This window comes from Leuciscus leuciscus, assembly GCF_965113295.1.
Source record: "Leuciscus leuciscus genome assembly, chromosome: 4".
In the NCBI taxonomy this organism is placed as follows: Eukaryota; Metazoa; Chordata; class Actinopteri; order Cypriniformes; family Leuciscidae; genus Leuciscus; species Leuciscus leuciscus.
In genome coordinates, this window is record NC_138728.1 from 55,123,135 (window position 1) to 55,139,163 (window position 16,029).

General features: G+C 48.4%; 1 protein-coding gene and 2 long non-coding RNA genes across 5 annotated transcripts in view; 1 reads left to right on the forward strand and 2 right to left on the reverse strand.

The window, feature by feature from the left end:
• LOC309497139 overlaps nucleotides 1-16,029 on the reverse strand; it is a 549,185-nt gene that overhangs the window by 425,885 nt on the left and 107,271 nt on the right. The window lies entirely within an intron of this gene.
• The window catches only part of LOC309497147, a 147,312-nt gene that overhangs the window by 58,224 nt on the left and 73,059 nt on the right, over nucleotides 1-16,029 (reverse strand). The gene's annotated exons all lie outside the window — the stretch shown is intronic.
• kdm5a (lysine demethylase 5A) overlaps nucleotides 1-16,029 on the forward strand; it is an 80,492-nt gene that overhangs the window by 25,979 nt on the left and 38,484 nt on the right. Inside the window, exons 1-3 of one of the 2 annotated variants that reach the window (XM_082167319.1) lie at nucleotides 2,316-2,367; nucleotides 2,445-2,615; nucleotides 2,688-2,828. In XM_082167319.1, the coding sequence (XP_082023445.1) occupies nucleotides 2,341-2,367; nucleotides 2,445-2,615; nucleotides 2,688-2,828 (339 nt within the window). In that variant the 5' untranslated portion in view covers nucleotides 2,316-2,340. Of the gene's footprint in view, nucleotides 1-2,315; nucleotides 2,368-2,444; nucleotides 2,616-2,687; nucleotides 2,829-16,029 lie in introns of those variants that run through there. The other variant, XM_082167318.1, reaches the window with a different exon arrangement.

The window sequence follows — 16,029 nt, forward strand, 5'->3', positions numbered from 1 at the left end:
CCTGCTGAGCAAGGTGTGTGTGTGTGTGTGTGTGAATGCTGGAACTGTACCTGCTGAGCAAGGTGTGTGTGTGTGTGTCTGTGTGTGTGTGTGTGTGTGAATGCGCGACCTGTACCTGCTGAGCAAGGTGTGTGTGTGTGTGTGTGTGTGTGTGTGTGTGTGTGTGTGTGTGTGTGTGTGTGTGAATGCTGGACCTGTACCTGCTGAGCAAGGTGTGTGTGTGTGTGTGAATGCTGGAACTGTACCTGCTGAGCAAGGTGTGTGTGTGTGTGTCTGTGTGTGTGTGTGTGTGTGTGTGTGTGTGTGTGTGTGAATGCTGGACCTGTACCTGCTGAGCAAGGTGTGTGTGTGTTAGGGGTGGCACGGTACATGAAAAAACATCCGAACCGTTCGGTTCGCTTGTCTCGGTTCGGTGCGTGTGTGCGTCGCGCGGTTCGCGCGGTTCGACGCATGCGCAATGTAGCCTTGTGCCCGTGCTACTGCTAATACAATGCTAAATCATAAATCAGACAAATGTAGAATAACATTACAATGTCCAGCAATCGATTTAAATAGTACACTGGGTTTACTTAGACATTTAATGAGATCAACTCCACTAGGCTATATGTTGTTTTTTTCACGTGAATAAATAGGCTACATAGATCGACTGTTCCACGTACCGGTATGTACTTTAATGGTCCAGTGGCAGAACTTGCCAAGCGTGTCAAAGGTTCTGAGTTCTAATCTGCACTCGTATATATTTTTCTTTTTCATCAAAACCGATTATGTTTATCAGCGGTTGTATATCAAGCAGGGACAGATTTGTATGAATTTTGTTTTGTGATTTCATCGGAACGAATAGAGTAGCCTAGAGTCTCCTCAACGGACTGAAGCGCGCGTCTGAGTGAAGAATGTGCGGCCGCTGCGGTGTGTGCGCGAGCCACGAGAACACTGTATCAGCGCCACTGATCGCAACGGCAACGAGCACTTTGATCACTTGATTAAAAAAAACACATTTCAGCGCTAGATTGCTTCTTATTTAACAAACGAACGAAACGAATACTTTGCTAGTTAACTGGAAATGTTTTATTTATTTGTATTGGTACATCCGTGCTGGGACATAATATCAACCCTGGCAAAAAGTGGTGACAAATAACTGTCCGACACAGCCCACGGGAAATGAGAAGCTGCGTTTTGCAAACACACCCCATTTATGAAATAAATTAATTAATAATTAGATAATTCAGCTATATATCATATGCTGAAGTAAATTTTTGGAGTGTTAAAGATTAAAAGAAAAAACAACAACAAGAACCGTACAGAACCGAAAACCGTGACCCTAAAACCGTGATACGAACCGAACCGTGGGTTTTGTGAACCGTGCCACCCCTAGTGTGTGTGTGTGTGTGTGTGTGTGTGTGTGAGAATGCTGGACCTGTACCTGCTTAGCAAGGTGTGTGTGTGTGTGTGTGTGTGTGTGTGAATGCTGGACCTGTACCTGCTGAGCTAGGTGTGTGTGTGTGTGTGTGTGTGTGTGTGTGTGTGTGTGTGTGAATGCTGGACCTGTACCTGCTGAGCAAGGTGTGTGTGTGTGTGTGTGTGTGAATGCTGGACCTGTACCTGCTGAGCTAGGTGTGTGTGTGTGTGTGTGTGTGTGTGTGTGTGTGTGTGTGTGTGTGTGTGTGTGTGTGTGAATGCTGGACCTGTACCTGCTGAGCTAGGTGTGTGTGTGTGTGTGTGTGTGTGTGTGTGTGTGTGTGTGTGTGAATGTGAATGCTGGACCTGTACCTGCTGAGCTAGGTGTGTGTGTGTGTGTGTGTGTGTGTGTGTGTGTGTGTGTGAATGTGAATGCTGGACCTGTACCTGCTGAGCTAGGTGTGTGTGTGTGTGTGTGTGTGTGTGTGTGTGTGTGTGTGTGTGTGTGTGTGTGTGTGTGTGTGTGTGTGTGTGAATGCTGGACCTGTACCTGCTGAGCTAGGTGTGTGTGTGTGTGTGTGTGTGTGAATGCTGGACCTGTACCTGCTGAGCAGGGTGTGTGTGTGTGAATGCTGGACCTGTACCTGCTGAGCAAGGTGTGTGTGTGTGTGTGTGAATGCTGGACCTGTACCTGCTGAGCTAGGTGTGTGTGTGTGTGTGTGTGTGTGTGTGTGTGTGAATGTGAATGCTGGACCTGTACCTGCTGAGCTAGGTGTGTGTGTGTGAATGTGAATGCTGGACCTGTACCTGCTGAGCTAGGTGTGTGTGTGTGTGTGTGAATGTGAATGCTGGACCTGTACCTGCTGAGCTAGGTGTGTGTGTGTGAATGTGAATGCTGGACCTGTACCTGCTGAGCTAGGTGTGTGTGTGTGTGTGTGTGTGTGAATGCTGGACCTGTACCTGCTGAGCAAGGTAAACAGACTCTGTGTGTGAGTGTTACACTGGAGCCGCTAGAGCTTGTGTTTATACACACTGCTGTGTGTCTCTAGCTTGTGTCAGCAGAAGGAGGTTTCGAGGTGGTGTGTAAGGAGAAGCGCTGGTCCAGGATCAGCAGTCGGATGGGTTTTCCGGCCGGGAAAGGTGTGGGATCGTTGCTGCGCTCTCACTTCGAGCGGATCCTGTATCCTTATGAGGTCTTCCAGTCCGGAGCGTCTCTGACGGTGAGTGCGACTCCTCCACGAGACGAGTGTGTGCCTCGCTCCACTGCTGACTGTGTGTTTGTGTGTGTGTAGGGCGTCGTCCACAGGCTTTACCCAGAAGCCTCTGACGCTGAGGATGAAGGGATAGGAGGAACAGAGGAAGAGGCCGTAGAGGAGGATGAAGAGAAGGAGAGACGGCCGGAGCGACGTTCCCCTCGACGGCTGAAGGACGAGGTGTGTGTGATGCTGTAGGAGTGTCTGAGTGTGTGTGTGATGCTGTAGGAGTGTCTGAGTGTGTGTGTGATGCTGTAGGAGTGTCTGAGTGTGTGTGTGATGCTGTAGGAGTATCTGAGCGTGTGTGTGATGCTGTAGGAGTGTCTGAGTGTGTGTGTGATGCTGTAGGAGTGTCTGAGTGTGTGTGTGATGCTGTAGGAGTGTCTGAGTGTGTGTGTGATGCTGTAGGAGTGTCTGAGTGTGTGTGTGTGTGTGTGTGATGCTGTAGAAGTGTCTGAGTGTGTGTGTGTGATGCTGTAGGAGTGTCTTCTGAGTGTGTGTGTGATGCTGTAGGAGTGTCTGAGTGTGTGTGTGTGTGATGCTGTAGGAGTGTCTGAGTGTGTGTGTGATGCTGTAGGAGTGTCTGAGTGTGTGTGTGATGCTGTAGGAGTGTCTGAGTGTGTGTGTGATGCTGTAGGAGTGTGTGTGTGATGCTGTAGGAGTGTCTGAGTGTGTGTGTGATGCTGTAGGAGTGTCTGAGTGTGTGTGTGTGTGTGTGTGATGCTGTAGGAGTGTCTGAGTGTGTGTGTGTGTGTGATGCTGTAGGAGTATCTGAGTGTGTGTGTGATGCTGTAGGAGTGTCTGAGTGTGTGTGTGATGCTGTAGGAGTGTCTGAGTGTGTGTGTGATGCTGTAGGAGTGTCTGAGTGTGTGTGTGATGCTGTAGGAGTATCTGAGTGTGTGTGTGATGCTGTAGGAGTGTCTGAGTGTGTGTGTGATGCTGTAGGAGTATCTGAGTGTGTGTGTGATGCTGTAGGAGTATCTGAGCGTGTGTGTGATGCTGTAGGAGTGTCTGAGTGTGTGTGTGATGCTGTAGGAGTGTCTGAGTGTGTGTGTGTGTGTGTGTGTGTGTGATGCTGTAGGAGTGTCTGAGTGTGTGTGATGCTCTAGGATGCTGAAGGAGTGTCTGAGTGTGTGTGATGCTGTAGGAGTGTCTGAGTGTGTGTGTGATGCTGTAGGAGTGTCTGAGAGTGTGTGTGATGCTGTAGGAGTGTCTGAGTGTGTGTGTGATGCTGTAGGAGTGTCTGAGTGTGTGTGTGATGCTGTAGGAGTGTCTGAGTGTGTGTGTGATGCTGTAGGAGTATCTGAGTGTGTGTGTGATGCTGTAGGAGTGTCTGAGTGTGTGTGTGATGCTGTAGGAGTATCTGAGTGTGTGTGTGATGCTGTAGGAGTGTCTGAGCGTGTGTGTGTGATGCTGTAGGAGTGTCTGAGTGTGTGTGTGATGCTGTAAGAGTGTCTGAGTGTGTGTGTGATGCTGTAGGAGTGTCTGAGTGTGTGTGTGATGCTGTAGGAGTGTCTGAGTGTGTGTGTGATGCTGTAGGAGTGTCTGAGTGTGTGTGTGTGTGTGTGTGATGCTGTAGGAGTGTCTGAGTGTGTGTGTGATGCTGTAAGAGTGTCTGAGTGTGTGTGTGATGCTGTAGGAGTGTCTGAGCGTGTGTGTGATGCTGTAGGAGTGTCTGAGTGTGTGTGTGATGCTGTAGGAGTGTCTGAGTGTGTGTGTGATGCTGTAGGAGTATCTGAGCGTGTGTGTGATTCTGTAGGAGTGTCTGAGTGTGTGTGATGCTGTAGGAGTGTCTGAGTGTGTGTGTGATGCTGTAGGAGTGTCTGAGTGTGTGTGTGATGCTGTAGGAGTGTCTGAGTGTTTGTGTGATGCTGTAGGAGTGTCTGAGTGTGTGTGTGATGCTGTAGGAGTATCTGAGTGTTTGTGTGATGCTGTAGGAGTGTCTGAGTGTGTGTGTGATGCTGTAGGAGTGTCTGAGTGTTTGTGTGATGCTGTAGGAGTGTCTGAGTGTGTGTGTGATGCTGTAGGAGTGTCTGAGTGTGTGTGTGATGCTGTAGGAGTGTCTGAGTGTGTGTGTGAGTGATGCTGTAGGAGTGTCTGAGTGTTTGTGTGATGCTGTAGGAGTGTCTGAGTGTGTGTGTGATGCTGTAGGAGTGTCTGAGTGTGTGTGTGATGCTGTAGGAGTGTCTGAGTGTGTGTGTGATGCTGTAGGAGTGTCTGAGTGTGTGTGTGATGCTGTAGGAGTGTCTGAGTGTGTGTGTGATGCTGTAGGAGTATCTGAGCGTGTGTGTGATGCTGTAGGAGTGTCCGAGCGTGTGTGTGATGCTGTAGGAGTGTCTGAGTGTGTGTGTGATGCTGTAGGAGTGTCTGAGTGTGTGTGTGATGCTGTAGGAGTGTCTGAGTGTGTGTGATGCTGTAGGAGTGTCTGAGTGTGTGTGATGCTGTAGGAGTGTCTGAGTGTGTGTGTGATGCTGTAGGAGTGTCTGAGTGTGTGTGTGTGTGTGTGATGCTGTAGGAGTATCTGAGCGTGTGTGTGATGCTGTAGGAGTGTCTGAGTGTGTGTGTGTGTGATGCTGTAGGAGTGTCTGAGTGTGTGTGTGTGTGTGATGCTGTAGGAGTGTCTGAGCGTGTGTGTGTGTGTGTGTGATGCTGTAGGAGTGTCTGAGTGTGTGTGTGATGCTGTAGGAGTGTCTGAGTGTGTGTGTGTGTGTGTGTGATGCTGTAGGAGTGTCTGAGTGTGTGTGTGATGCTGTAGGAGTGTCTGAGTGTGTGTGTGTGTGTGTGTGTGTGTGTGTGTGATGCTGTAGGAGTGTCTGAGCGTGTGTGTGTGTGTGTGATGCTGTAGGAGTATCTGAGCGTGTGTGTGATGCTGTAGGAGTATCTGAGCGTGTGTGTGTGTGTGATGCTGTAGGAGTGTCTGAGTGTGTGTGTGTGATGCTGTAGGAGTGTCTGAGCGTGTGTGTGTGTGTGTGTGATGCTGTAGGAGTGTCTGAGTGTGTGTGTGATGCTGTAGGAGTGTCTGAGTGTGTGTGTGTGTGTGTGTGTGTGTGTGTGATGCTGTAGGAGTGTCTGAGCGTGTGTGTGTGTGTGTGTGTGTGATGCTGTAGGAGTGTCTGAGTGTGTGTGTGTGTGATGCTGTAGGAGTGTCTGAGTGTGTGTGTGATGCTGTAGGAGTGTCTGAGCGTGTGTGTGATGCTGTAGGAGTATCTGAGCGTGTGTGTGATGCTGTAGGAGTGTCTGAGTGTGTGTGTGATGCTGTAGGAGTGTCTGAGTGTGTGTGTGATGCTGTAGGAGTGTCTGAGTGTGTGTGTGATGCTGTAGGAGTGTCTGAGCGTGTGTGTGATGCTGTAGGAGTGTCTGAGTGTGTGTGTGTGTGTGTGTGTGTGTGTGTGATGCTGTAGGAGTGTCTGAGCGTGTGTGTGTGTGTGTGATGCTGTAGGAGTATCTGAGCGTGTGTGTGATGCTGTAGGAGTATCTGAGCGTGTGTGTGTGTGTGATGCTGTAGGAGTGTCTGAGTGTGTGTGTGTGATGCTGTAGGAGTGTCTGAGCGTGTGTGTGTGTGTGTGTGATGCTGTAGGAGTGTCTGAGTGTGTGTGTGATGCTGTAGGAGTGTCTGAGTGTGTGTGTGTGTGTGTGTGTGTGTGTGTGATGCTGTAGGAGTGTCTGAGCGTGTGTGTGTGTGTGTGTGTGTGATGCTGTAGGAGTGTCTGAGTGTGTGTGTGTGTGATGCTGTAGGAGTGTCTGAGTGTGTGTGTGATGCTGTAGGAGTGTCTGAGCGTGTGTGTGATGCTGTAGGAGTATCTGAGCGTGTGTGTGATGCTGTAGGAGTGTCTGAGTGTGTGTGTGATGCTGTAGGAGTGTCTGAGTGTGTGTGTGATGCTGTAGGAGTGTCTGAGTGTGTGTGTGATGCTGTAGGAGTGTCTGAGCGTGTGTGTGATGCTGTAGGAGTGTCTGAGTGTGTGTGTGATGCTGTAGGAGTGTCTGAGTGTGTGTGTGTGTGTGTGTGTGATGCTGTAGGAGTGTCTGAGTGTGTGTGATGCTCTAGGATGCTGTAGGAGTGTCTGAGTGTGTGTGATGCTGTAGGAGTGTCTGAGTGTGTGTGTGATGCTGTAGGAGTGTCTGAGTGTGTGTGTGTGTGTGTGTGTGTGATGCTGTAGGAGTGTCTGAGTGTGTGTGTGATGCTGTAGGAGTGTCTGAGAGTGTGTGTGTGTGTGATGCTGTAGGAGTGTCTGAGTGTGTGTGTGATGCTGTAGGAGTGTCTGAGAGTGTGTGTGATGCTGTAGGAGTGTCTGAGTGTGTGTGTGATGCTGTAGGAGTGTCTGAGTGTGTGTGTGATGCTGTAGGAGTGTCTGAGTGTGTGTGTGATGCTGTAGGAGTATCTGAGTGTGTGTGTGATGCTGTAGGAGTGTCTGAGTGTGTGTGTGATGCTGTAGGAGTATCTGAGTGTGTGTGTGATGCTGTAGGAGTGTCTGAGCGTGTGTGTGATGCTGTAGGAGTGTCTGAGTGTGTGTGTGATGCTGTAAGAGTGTCTGAGTGTGTGTGTGATGCTGTAGGAGTGTCTGAGTGTGTGTGTGATGCTGTAGGAGTGTCTGAGTGTGTGTGTGATGCTGTAGGAGTGTCTGAGTGTGTGTGTGTGTGTGTGTGTGTGATGCTGTAGGAGTGTCTGAGTGTGTGTGTGATGCTGTAAGAGTGTCTGAGTGTGTGTGTGATGCTGTAGGAGTGTCTGAGCGTGTGTGTGATGCTGTAGGAGTGTCTGAGTGTGTGTGTGATGCTGTAGGAGTGTCTGAGTGTGTGTGTGATGCTGTAGGAGTATCTGAGCGTGTGTGTGATTCTGTAGGAGTGTCTGAGTGTGTGTGATGCTGTAGGAGTGTCTGAGTGTGTGTGTGATGCTGTAGGAGTGTCTGAGTGTGTGTGTGATGCTGTAGGAGTGTCTGAGTGTGTGTGTGATGCTGTAGGAGTGTCTGAGTGTGTGTGTGTGTGTGTGTGATGCTGTAGGAGTGTCTGAGTGTGTGTGTGATGCTGTAGGAGTGTCTGAGTGTGTGTGTGATGCTGTAGGAGTGTCTGAGTGTTTGTGTGATGCTGTAGGAGTGTCTGAGTGTGTGTGTGATGCTGTAGGAGTGTCTGAGTGTTTGTGTGATGCTGTAGGAGTGTCTGAGTGTGTGTGTGTGTGATGCTGTAGGAGTGTCTGAGTGTGTGTGTGTGATGCTGTAGGAGTGTCTGAGTGTGTGTGTGATGCTGTAGGAGTGTCTGAGTGTGTGTGTGAGTGATGCTGTAGGAGTGTCTGAGTGTTTGTGTGATGCTGTAGGAGTGTCTGAGTGTGTGTGTGATGCTGTAGGAGTGTCTGAGTGTGTGTGTGATGCTGTAGGAGTGTCTGAGTGTGTGTGTGATGCTGTAGGAGTGTCTGAGTGTGTGTGTGATGCTGTAGGAGTGTCTGAGTGTGTGTGTGATGTTGTAGGAGTATCTGAGCGTGTGTGTGATGCTGTAGGAGTGTCTGAGTGTGTGTGTGATGCTGTAGGAGTGTCTGAGTGTGTGTGTGATGCTGTAGGAGTGTCTGAGTGTGTGTGATGCTGTAGGAGTGTCTGAGTGTGTGTGATGCTGTAGGAGTGTCTGAGTGTGTGTGTGATGCTGTAGGAGTGTCTGAGTGTGTGTGTGATGCTGTAGGAGTGTCTGAGTGTGTGTGTGTGTGTGTGTGTGTGTGTGATGCTGTAGGAGTGTCTGAGCGTGTGTGTGTGTGTGATGCTGTAGGAGTGTCTGAGTGTGTGTGTGATGCTGTAGGAGTGTCTGAGTGTGTGTGTGTGTGTGTGTGATGCTGTAGGAGTGTCTGAGTGTGTGTGTGATGCTGTAGGAGTGTCTGAGTGTGTGTGTGTGTGTGTGTGATGCTGTAGGAGTGTCTGAGCGTGTGTGTGTGTGTGTGTGTGTGTGTGTGATGCTGTAGGAGTATCTGAGCGTGTGTGTGATGCTGTAGGAGTGTCTGAGTGTGTGTGTGTGATGCTGTAGGAGTATCTGAGCGTGTGTGTGTGTGTGATGCTGTAGGAGTGTCTGAGTGTGTGTGTGTGATGCTGTAGGAGTGTCTGAGCGTGTGTGTGTGTGTGTGATGCTGTAGGAGTGTCTGAGTGTGTGTGTGATGCTGTAGGAGTGTCTGAGTGTGTGTGTGTGTGTGTGTGTGTGTGTGTGTGTGATGCTGTAGGAGTGTCTGAGCGTGTGTGTGTGTGTGTGTGTGATGCTGTAGGAGTGTCTGAGTGTGTGTGTGTGATGCTGTAGGAGTGTCTGAGTGTGTGTGTGATGCTGTAGGAGTGTCTGAGTGTGTGTGTGTGTGTGTGTGTGTGTGTGATGCTGTAGGAGTGTCTGAGCGTGTGTGTGTGTGTGTGAGATGCTGTAGGAGTGTCTGAGTGTGTGTGTGATGCTGTAGGAGTGTCTGAGTGTGTGTGTGTGTGTGATGCTGTAGGAGTGTCTGAGTGTGTGTGTGATGCTGTAGGAGTGTCTGAGTGTGTGTGTGATGCTGTAGGAGTGTCTGAGTGTGTGTGTGATGCTGTAGGAGTGTCTGAGTGTGTGTGTGTGTGTGTGATGCTGTAGGAGTGTCTGAGTGTGTGTGTGTGTGTGATGCTGTAGGAGTGTCTGAGTGTGTGTGTGATGCTGTAGGAGTGTCTGAGTGTGTGTGTGTGTGTGTGTGTGTGTGTGTGTGTGTGTGTGTGTGTGTGTGTGTGTGTGTGTGTGTGTGTGTGTGTGTGTGTGATGCTGTAGGAGTGTCTGAGTGTGTGTGTGATGCTGTAAGAGTGTCTGAGTGTGTGTGTGATGCTGTAAGAGTGTCTGAGCGTGTGTGTGATGCTGTAGGAGTGTCTGAGTGTGTGTGTGATGCTGTAAGAGTGTCTGAGTGTGTGTGATGCTGTAGGAGTGTCTGAGTGTGTGTGTGTGTGTGATGCTGTAGGAGTGTCTGAGTGTGTGTGTGTGTGTGTGATGCTGTAGGAGTGTCTGAGTGTGTGTGTGATGCTGTAGGAGTGTCTGAGTGTGTGTGTGATGCTGTAGGAGTGTCTGAGTGTGTGTGTGATGCTGTAAGAGTGTCTGAGTGTGTGTGTGATGCTGTAGGAGTGTCTGAGTGTGTGTGTGTGATGCTGTAAGAGTGTCTGAGTGTGTGTGTGATGCTGTAGGAGTGTCTGAGTGTGTGTGTGTGTGTGTGATGCTGTAGGAGTGTCTGAGTGTGTGTGTGATGCTGTAGGAGTGTCTGAGTGTGTGTGTGATGCTGTAAGAGTGTCTGAGTGTGTGTGTGATGCTGTAGGAGTGTCTGAGTGTGTGTGTGTGTGATGCTGTAGGAGTGTCTCAGTGTGTGTGTGATGCTGTAAGAGTGTCTGAGTGTGTGTGTGATGCTGTAGGAGTGTCTGAGTGTGTGTGTGATGCTGTAGGAGTGTCTGAGTGTGTGTGTGTGATGCTGTAGGAGTGTCTCAGTGTGTGTGTGATGCTGTAAGAGTGTCTGAGCGTGTGTGTGATGCTGTAGGAGTGTCTGAGTGTCAAGTCAAGTCAAGTTTATTTGTATAGCGCTTTTCACAATACAGATTGTATCAAAGCAGCTTCACAGTATTAAATTAAAATAATACAACAAAGTTTGTTTCAAGAGGAATTTATTGATTGATAAAATTAAATTAAATATCCCCAAAATATCCCCAACTGAGCAAGCCAAAGGCAACAGTGGCAAGGAACCGAAAAACTTCATCAAGTGACCTAATGGTGTCCTAAAACTCCATCAGGTGACCTAATGGAGAAAAAAAAAACCTTGGGAGAACCCAGGCTCAGTCGGGGGCCAGTTCTCCTCTGGCATTTATGAGCTAGAGGCCGGATTGTAGTTTGAACTGTAGGATTATATGAATGCCTGGCTGAAGAGATGCGACTTTAATCTAGTTTTAAACTGGGAGAGCGAGTCTGAGCAACGAACAGTATCAGGAAGACTATTCCAGAGTTTTGGAGCCAAATGTGAAAATGCTCTCCCTCCTTTGGTGGTTCTGGATATCCTAGGTATGACCAAAAGCCTTGAATTTAGTGATCTTAAAGAGCGCGATGGATTATAGGGTGATAAAAGATCCGTTAAATAGACTGGAGCTAAGCCGTTTAGGGCTTTATAAGTCAGTAGCAATACCTTGTAATTAATACGGAACTTTATAGGTAACCAATGCAGTGATGATAAAATCGGTGTTATATGATCATATTTTCTTGTGTGTGTGTGATGCTGTAGGAGTGTCTGAGTGTGTGTGTGTGATGCTGTAGGAGTGTCTGAGTGTGTGTGTGTGATGCTGTAGGAGTATCTGAGTGTGTGTGTGATGCTGTAGGAGTGTCTGAGTGTGTGTGTGATGTAGGGCTGGGTATCGTTCAAAAAATTTCGATACCGATACCGATACCTTGATTTCGATACCGGTTCCTGAACGATACTTTTTTCGATACCAATTTTATGAAATCCATTTTAACAAGATTACATAACACATTACCTCAGAAAAACTTTGGTTTTATTTTTTCAGTTTGACTTATGCTCCTTAGTCAGTCCAGAAAGGAACAAAAAAAAGCACAAAGGAACAAAATATTTTTTTATCATTACTTCAGTGTCACATGATCCTTCAGAAATATGATAACAGTTTTTGGAAACTATGATACATTTTTTCATGATTCTTTGATGAATAAAAAAATTCAAAAGAACAGCATTTATTTGAAACAGAAATCTTTAGTAACATTACACATGTTTTAAGGTCATTTTTGATAACTTTAATACATCCTTACTTAAAAAAAATTCTGACCAACACATTTTTGAACGGCAGTGTACATTCAGTAGGTCATTATTGCAATATAAACACTGTCAGAGTGATCAACAGGTATCTCTTCAGTTACCAGTCAAAGACGGAGCAACTTTCTGCTCTTATGTTTACTCCGTGCACTGTCAAGGGCTTCATCATATCTGTCGCGGTACCGTCTTTGCAGCAATTATTTGACCGCAAATACTGCATCGCACGCTTGGCATCGAGAATGGAGAAATGTAGCCACACTTTTGATCGGCTTTTCCACATCTTTAAGGTATTGTGAGTGTGTGTGCTCGCGTCTCATTGAGTATGTGCGCGAGTTTGAGTGTGTGTGCTTGCGTCTCATATGAGAATGTGTGCGTGGACATTTTGTGTGCGCGCGCGTCTCATGTGAGTATGTGCGCAGAGTTCCGCGCGTCTCGTGTGTGTAGAGTTTGCGTGTGCGTGAGCGACTTTAGGCGTGTCGTTGTGCATTTCATATGTATTTGTTTGAGCACTGACGTTGACGAGTTAACCCCTTAGGTATCGAAATCTGGTACCGAAAAACAAGTCATTTTTCGATACTCGATAGTATCGAGGCAATTCGGTCGGTACCTAAAAAGTATCGAACTCGGTACCCAGCCCTAGTGTGATGCTGTAAGAGTGTCTGAGTGTGTGTGTGATGCTGTAGGAGTGTCTGAGTGTGTGTGTGTGATGCTGTAGGAGTGTCTGAGTGTGTGTGTGTGTGTGTGTGTGTGTGTGTGTGTGTGTGATGCTGTAGGAGTGTCTGAGTGTGTGTGTGATGCTGTAGGAGTATCTGAGTGTGTGTGTGATGCTGTAGGAGTGTCTGAGTGTGTGTGTGATGCTGTAGGAGTGTCTGAGTGTGTGTGTGTGATGCTGTAGGAGTGTCTGAGTGTGTGTGTGTGTGTGTGTGTGATGCTGTAGGAGTGTCTGAGTGTGTGTGTGATGCTGTAGGAGTATCTGAGTGTGTGTGTGATGCTGTAGGAGTGTCTGAGTGTGTGTGTGATGCTGTAGGAGTGTCTGAGTGTGTGTGTGTGATGCTGTAGGAGTGTCTGAGTGTGTGTGTGTGTGTGTGATGCTGTAGGAGTGTCTGAGTGTGTGTGTGATGCTGTAGGAGTGTCTGAGTGTGTGTGTGATGCTGTAGGAGTGTCTGAGTGTGTGTGTGATGCTGTAGGAGTGTCTGAGTGTGTGTGTGTGATGCTGTAGGAGTGTCTGAGTGTGTGTGTGTGATGCTGTAGGAGTGTCTGAGTGTGTGTGTGATGCTGTAGGAGTGTCTGAGTGTGTGTGTGATGCTGTAGGAGTGTCTGAGTGTGTGTGTGATGCTGTAGGAGTGTCTGAGTGTGTGTGTGATGCTGTAGGAGTGTCTGAGTGTGTGTGTGATGCTGTAGGAGTGTCTGAGTGTGTGTGTGATGCTGTAGGAGTGTCTGAGTGTGTGTGTGTGATGCTGTAGGAGTGTCTGAGTGTGTGTGTGATGCTGTAAGAGTGTCTGAGTGTGTGTGTGATGCTGTAGGAGTGTCTGAGTGTGTGTGTGATGCTGTAGGAGTGTCTGAGTGTGTGTGTGTGTGTGTGTGTGTGTGTGTGTGTGTGTGTGTGTGTGTGTGTGTGTGTGTGTGTGATGCTGTAGGAGTGTCTGAGTGTGTGTGTGATGCTGTAGGAGTGTCTGAGTGTGTGTGATGCTGTAGGAGGGTCTGAGTGTGTGTGTGATGCTGTAAGAGTGTCTGAGTGTGTGTGTGATGCTGTAGGAGTGTGTGTGTGTGTGTGTGTGATGCTGTAGGAGTGTCTGAGTGTGTGTGTGATGCTGTAGGAGTGTCTGAGTGTGTGTGTGTGATGCTGTAGGAGTGTCTGAGTGTGTGTGTGATGCTGTAAGAGTGTCTGAGTGTGTGTGTGATGCTGTAGGAGTGTCTGAGTGTGTGTGTGATGCTGTAGGAGTGTCTGAGTGTGTGTGTGTGTGTGTGTGTGATGCTGTAGGAGTGTCTGAGTGTGTGTGTGATGCTGTAGGAGTGTCTGAGTGTGTGTGATGCTGTAGGAGGGTCTGAGTGTGTGTGTGATGCTGTAAGAGTGTCTGAGTGTGTGTGTGATGCTGTAGGAGTGTGTGTGTGTGTGTGTGTGTGTGTGTGTGATGCTGTAGGAGTGTCTGAGTGTGTGTGTGATGCTGTAGGAGGATCTTAGTGTGTGTGTGTGATGCTGTAGGAGTGTCTGTGTGTGTGATGCTGTAGGAGTATCTGAGTGTGTGTGTGTGTGTGTGTGTGTGTGTGTGTGATGCTGAGTGTCTGAGTGTGTGTGTGATGCTGTAGGAGTGTCTGAGTGTGTGTGTGTGATGCTGTAGGAGTGTCTGAGTGTGTGTGTGATGCTGTAGGAGTGTCTGAGTGTGTGTGTGATGCTGTAGGAGTATCTGAGTGTGTGTGTGTGATGCTGTAGGAGTGTCTGAGTGTGTGTGTGATGCTGTAGGAGTATCTGAGTGTGTGTGTGTGTGTGTGTGATGCTGAGTGTCTGAGTGTGTGTGTGATGCTGTAGGAGTGTCTGAGTGTGTGTGTGTGTGTGTGTGATGCTGTAGGAGTGTCTGAGTGTGTGTGTGTGATGCTGTAGGAGTGTCTGAGTGTGTGTGTGATGCTGTAGGAGTGTCTGAGTGTGTGTGTGTGTGATGCTGTAGCAGTATCTGAGTGTGTGTGTGATGCTGTAGGAGTGTCTGAGTGTGTGTGTGATGCTGTAGGAGTATCTGAGTGTGTGTGTGATGCTGTAGGAGTGTCTGAGTGTGTGTGTGATGCTGTAGGAGTATCTGAGTGTGTGTGTGTGTGTGATGCTGAGTGTCTGAGTGTGTGTGTGATGCTGTAGGAGTGTCTGAGTGTGTGTGTGTGATGCTGTAGGAGTGTCTGAGTGTGTGTGTGATGCTGTAGGAGTATCTGAGTGTGTGTGTGATGCTGTAGGAGTATCTGAGTGTGTGTGTGATGCTGTAGGAGTATCTGAGCGTGTGTGTGATGCTGTAGGAGTGTCTGAGTGTGTGTGTGATGCTGTAGGAGTGTCTGAGTGTGTGTGTGATGCTGTAGGAGTGTCTGAGTGTGTGTGTGATGCTGTAGGAGTATCTGAGTGTGTGTGTGATGCTGTAGGAGTATCTGAGCGTGTGTGTGATGCTGTAGGAGTATCTGAGTGTGTGTGTGATGCTGTAAGAGTGTCTGAGTGTGTGTGTGATGCTGTAAGAGTATCTGAGTGTGTGTGTGATGCTGTAAGAGTGTCTGAGTGTGTGTGTGATGCTGTAGGAGTGTCTGAGTGTGTGTGTGATGCTGTAGGAGTGTCTGAGTGTGTGTGTGATGCTGTAAGAGTGTCTGAGTGTGTGTGTGTGTGTGTGTGATGCTGTAGGAGTGTCTGAGTGTGTGTGTGATGCTGTAGGAGGATCTGAGTGTGTGTGTGTGTGATGCTGTAGGAGTGTCTGAGTGTGTGTGTGATGCTGTAGGAGTGTCTGAGTGTGTGTGTGTGTGTGTGTGTGTGTGTGTGTGTGTGTGTGATGCTGTAGGAGTGTCTGTGTGTGTGAGTGTGTGTGTGATGCTGTAGGAGTGTCTGAGTGTGTGTGTGTGATGCTGTAGGAGTGTCTGAGTGTGTGTGTGTGTGTGATGCTGTAGGAGTGTCTGAGTGTGTGTGTGTGTGTGTGTGTGTGTGTGTGTGTGTGTGTGTGTGTGATGCTGTAGAAGTGTCTGAGTGTGTGTGTGTGTGTGTGTGTGTGTGTGTGTGTGTGTGTGTGTGTGTGATGCTGTAGGAGTGTCTGAGTGTGTGTGTGTGTGTGTGTGTGTGTGTGATGCTGTAGGAGTGTCTGAGTGTGTGTGTGTGTGTGTGTGTGTGTGATGCTGTAGGAGTGTCTGAGTGTGTGTGTGTGATGCTGTAGGAGTGTCTGAGTGTGTGTGTGTGATGCTGTAGGAGTGTCTGAGTGTGTGTGTGATGCTGTAGGAGTGTCTGAGTGTGTGTGTGATGCTGTAGGAGTATCTGAGTGTGTGTGTGTGATGCTGTAGGAGTATCTGAGTGTGTGTGTGTGATGCTGTAGGAGTGTCTGAGTGTGTGTGTGATGCTGTAGGAGTATCTGAGTGTGTGTGTGTGTGTGTGTGATGCTGAGTGTCTGAGTGTGTGTGTGTGTGTGTGTGTGATGCTGTAGGAGTATCTGAGTGTGTGTGGGTGATGCTGTAGGAGTGTCTGAGTGTGTGTGTGATGCTGTAGGAGTGTCTGAGTGTGTGTGTGTGATGCTGTAGGAGTATCTGAGTGTGTGTGTGATGCTGTAGGAGTGTGTGTGTGATGCTGTAGGAGTGTCTGAGTGTGTGTGTGATGCTGTAGGAGTGTCTGAGTGTGTGTGTGATGCTGTAGGAGTGTCTGAGTGTGTGTGTGTGATGCTGTAGGAGTGTCTGAGTGTGTGTGTGATGCTGTAGGAGTGTCTGAGTGTGTGTGTGATGCTGTAGGAGTATCTGAGCGTGTGTGTGATGCTGTAGGAGTATCTGAGTGTGTGTGTGATGCTGTAGGAGGATCTGAGTGTGTGTGTGTGTGATGCTGTAGGAGTGTCTGAGTGTGTGTGTGATGCTGTAGGAGTATCTGAGTGTGTGTGTGATGCTGTAGGAGTATCTGAGCGTGTG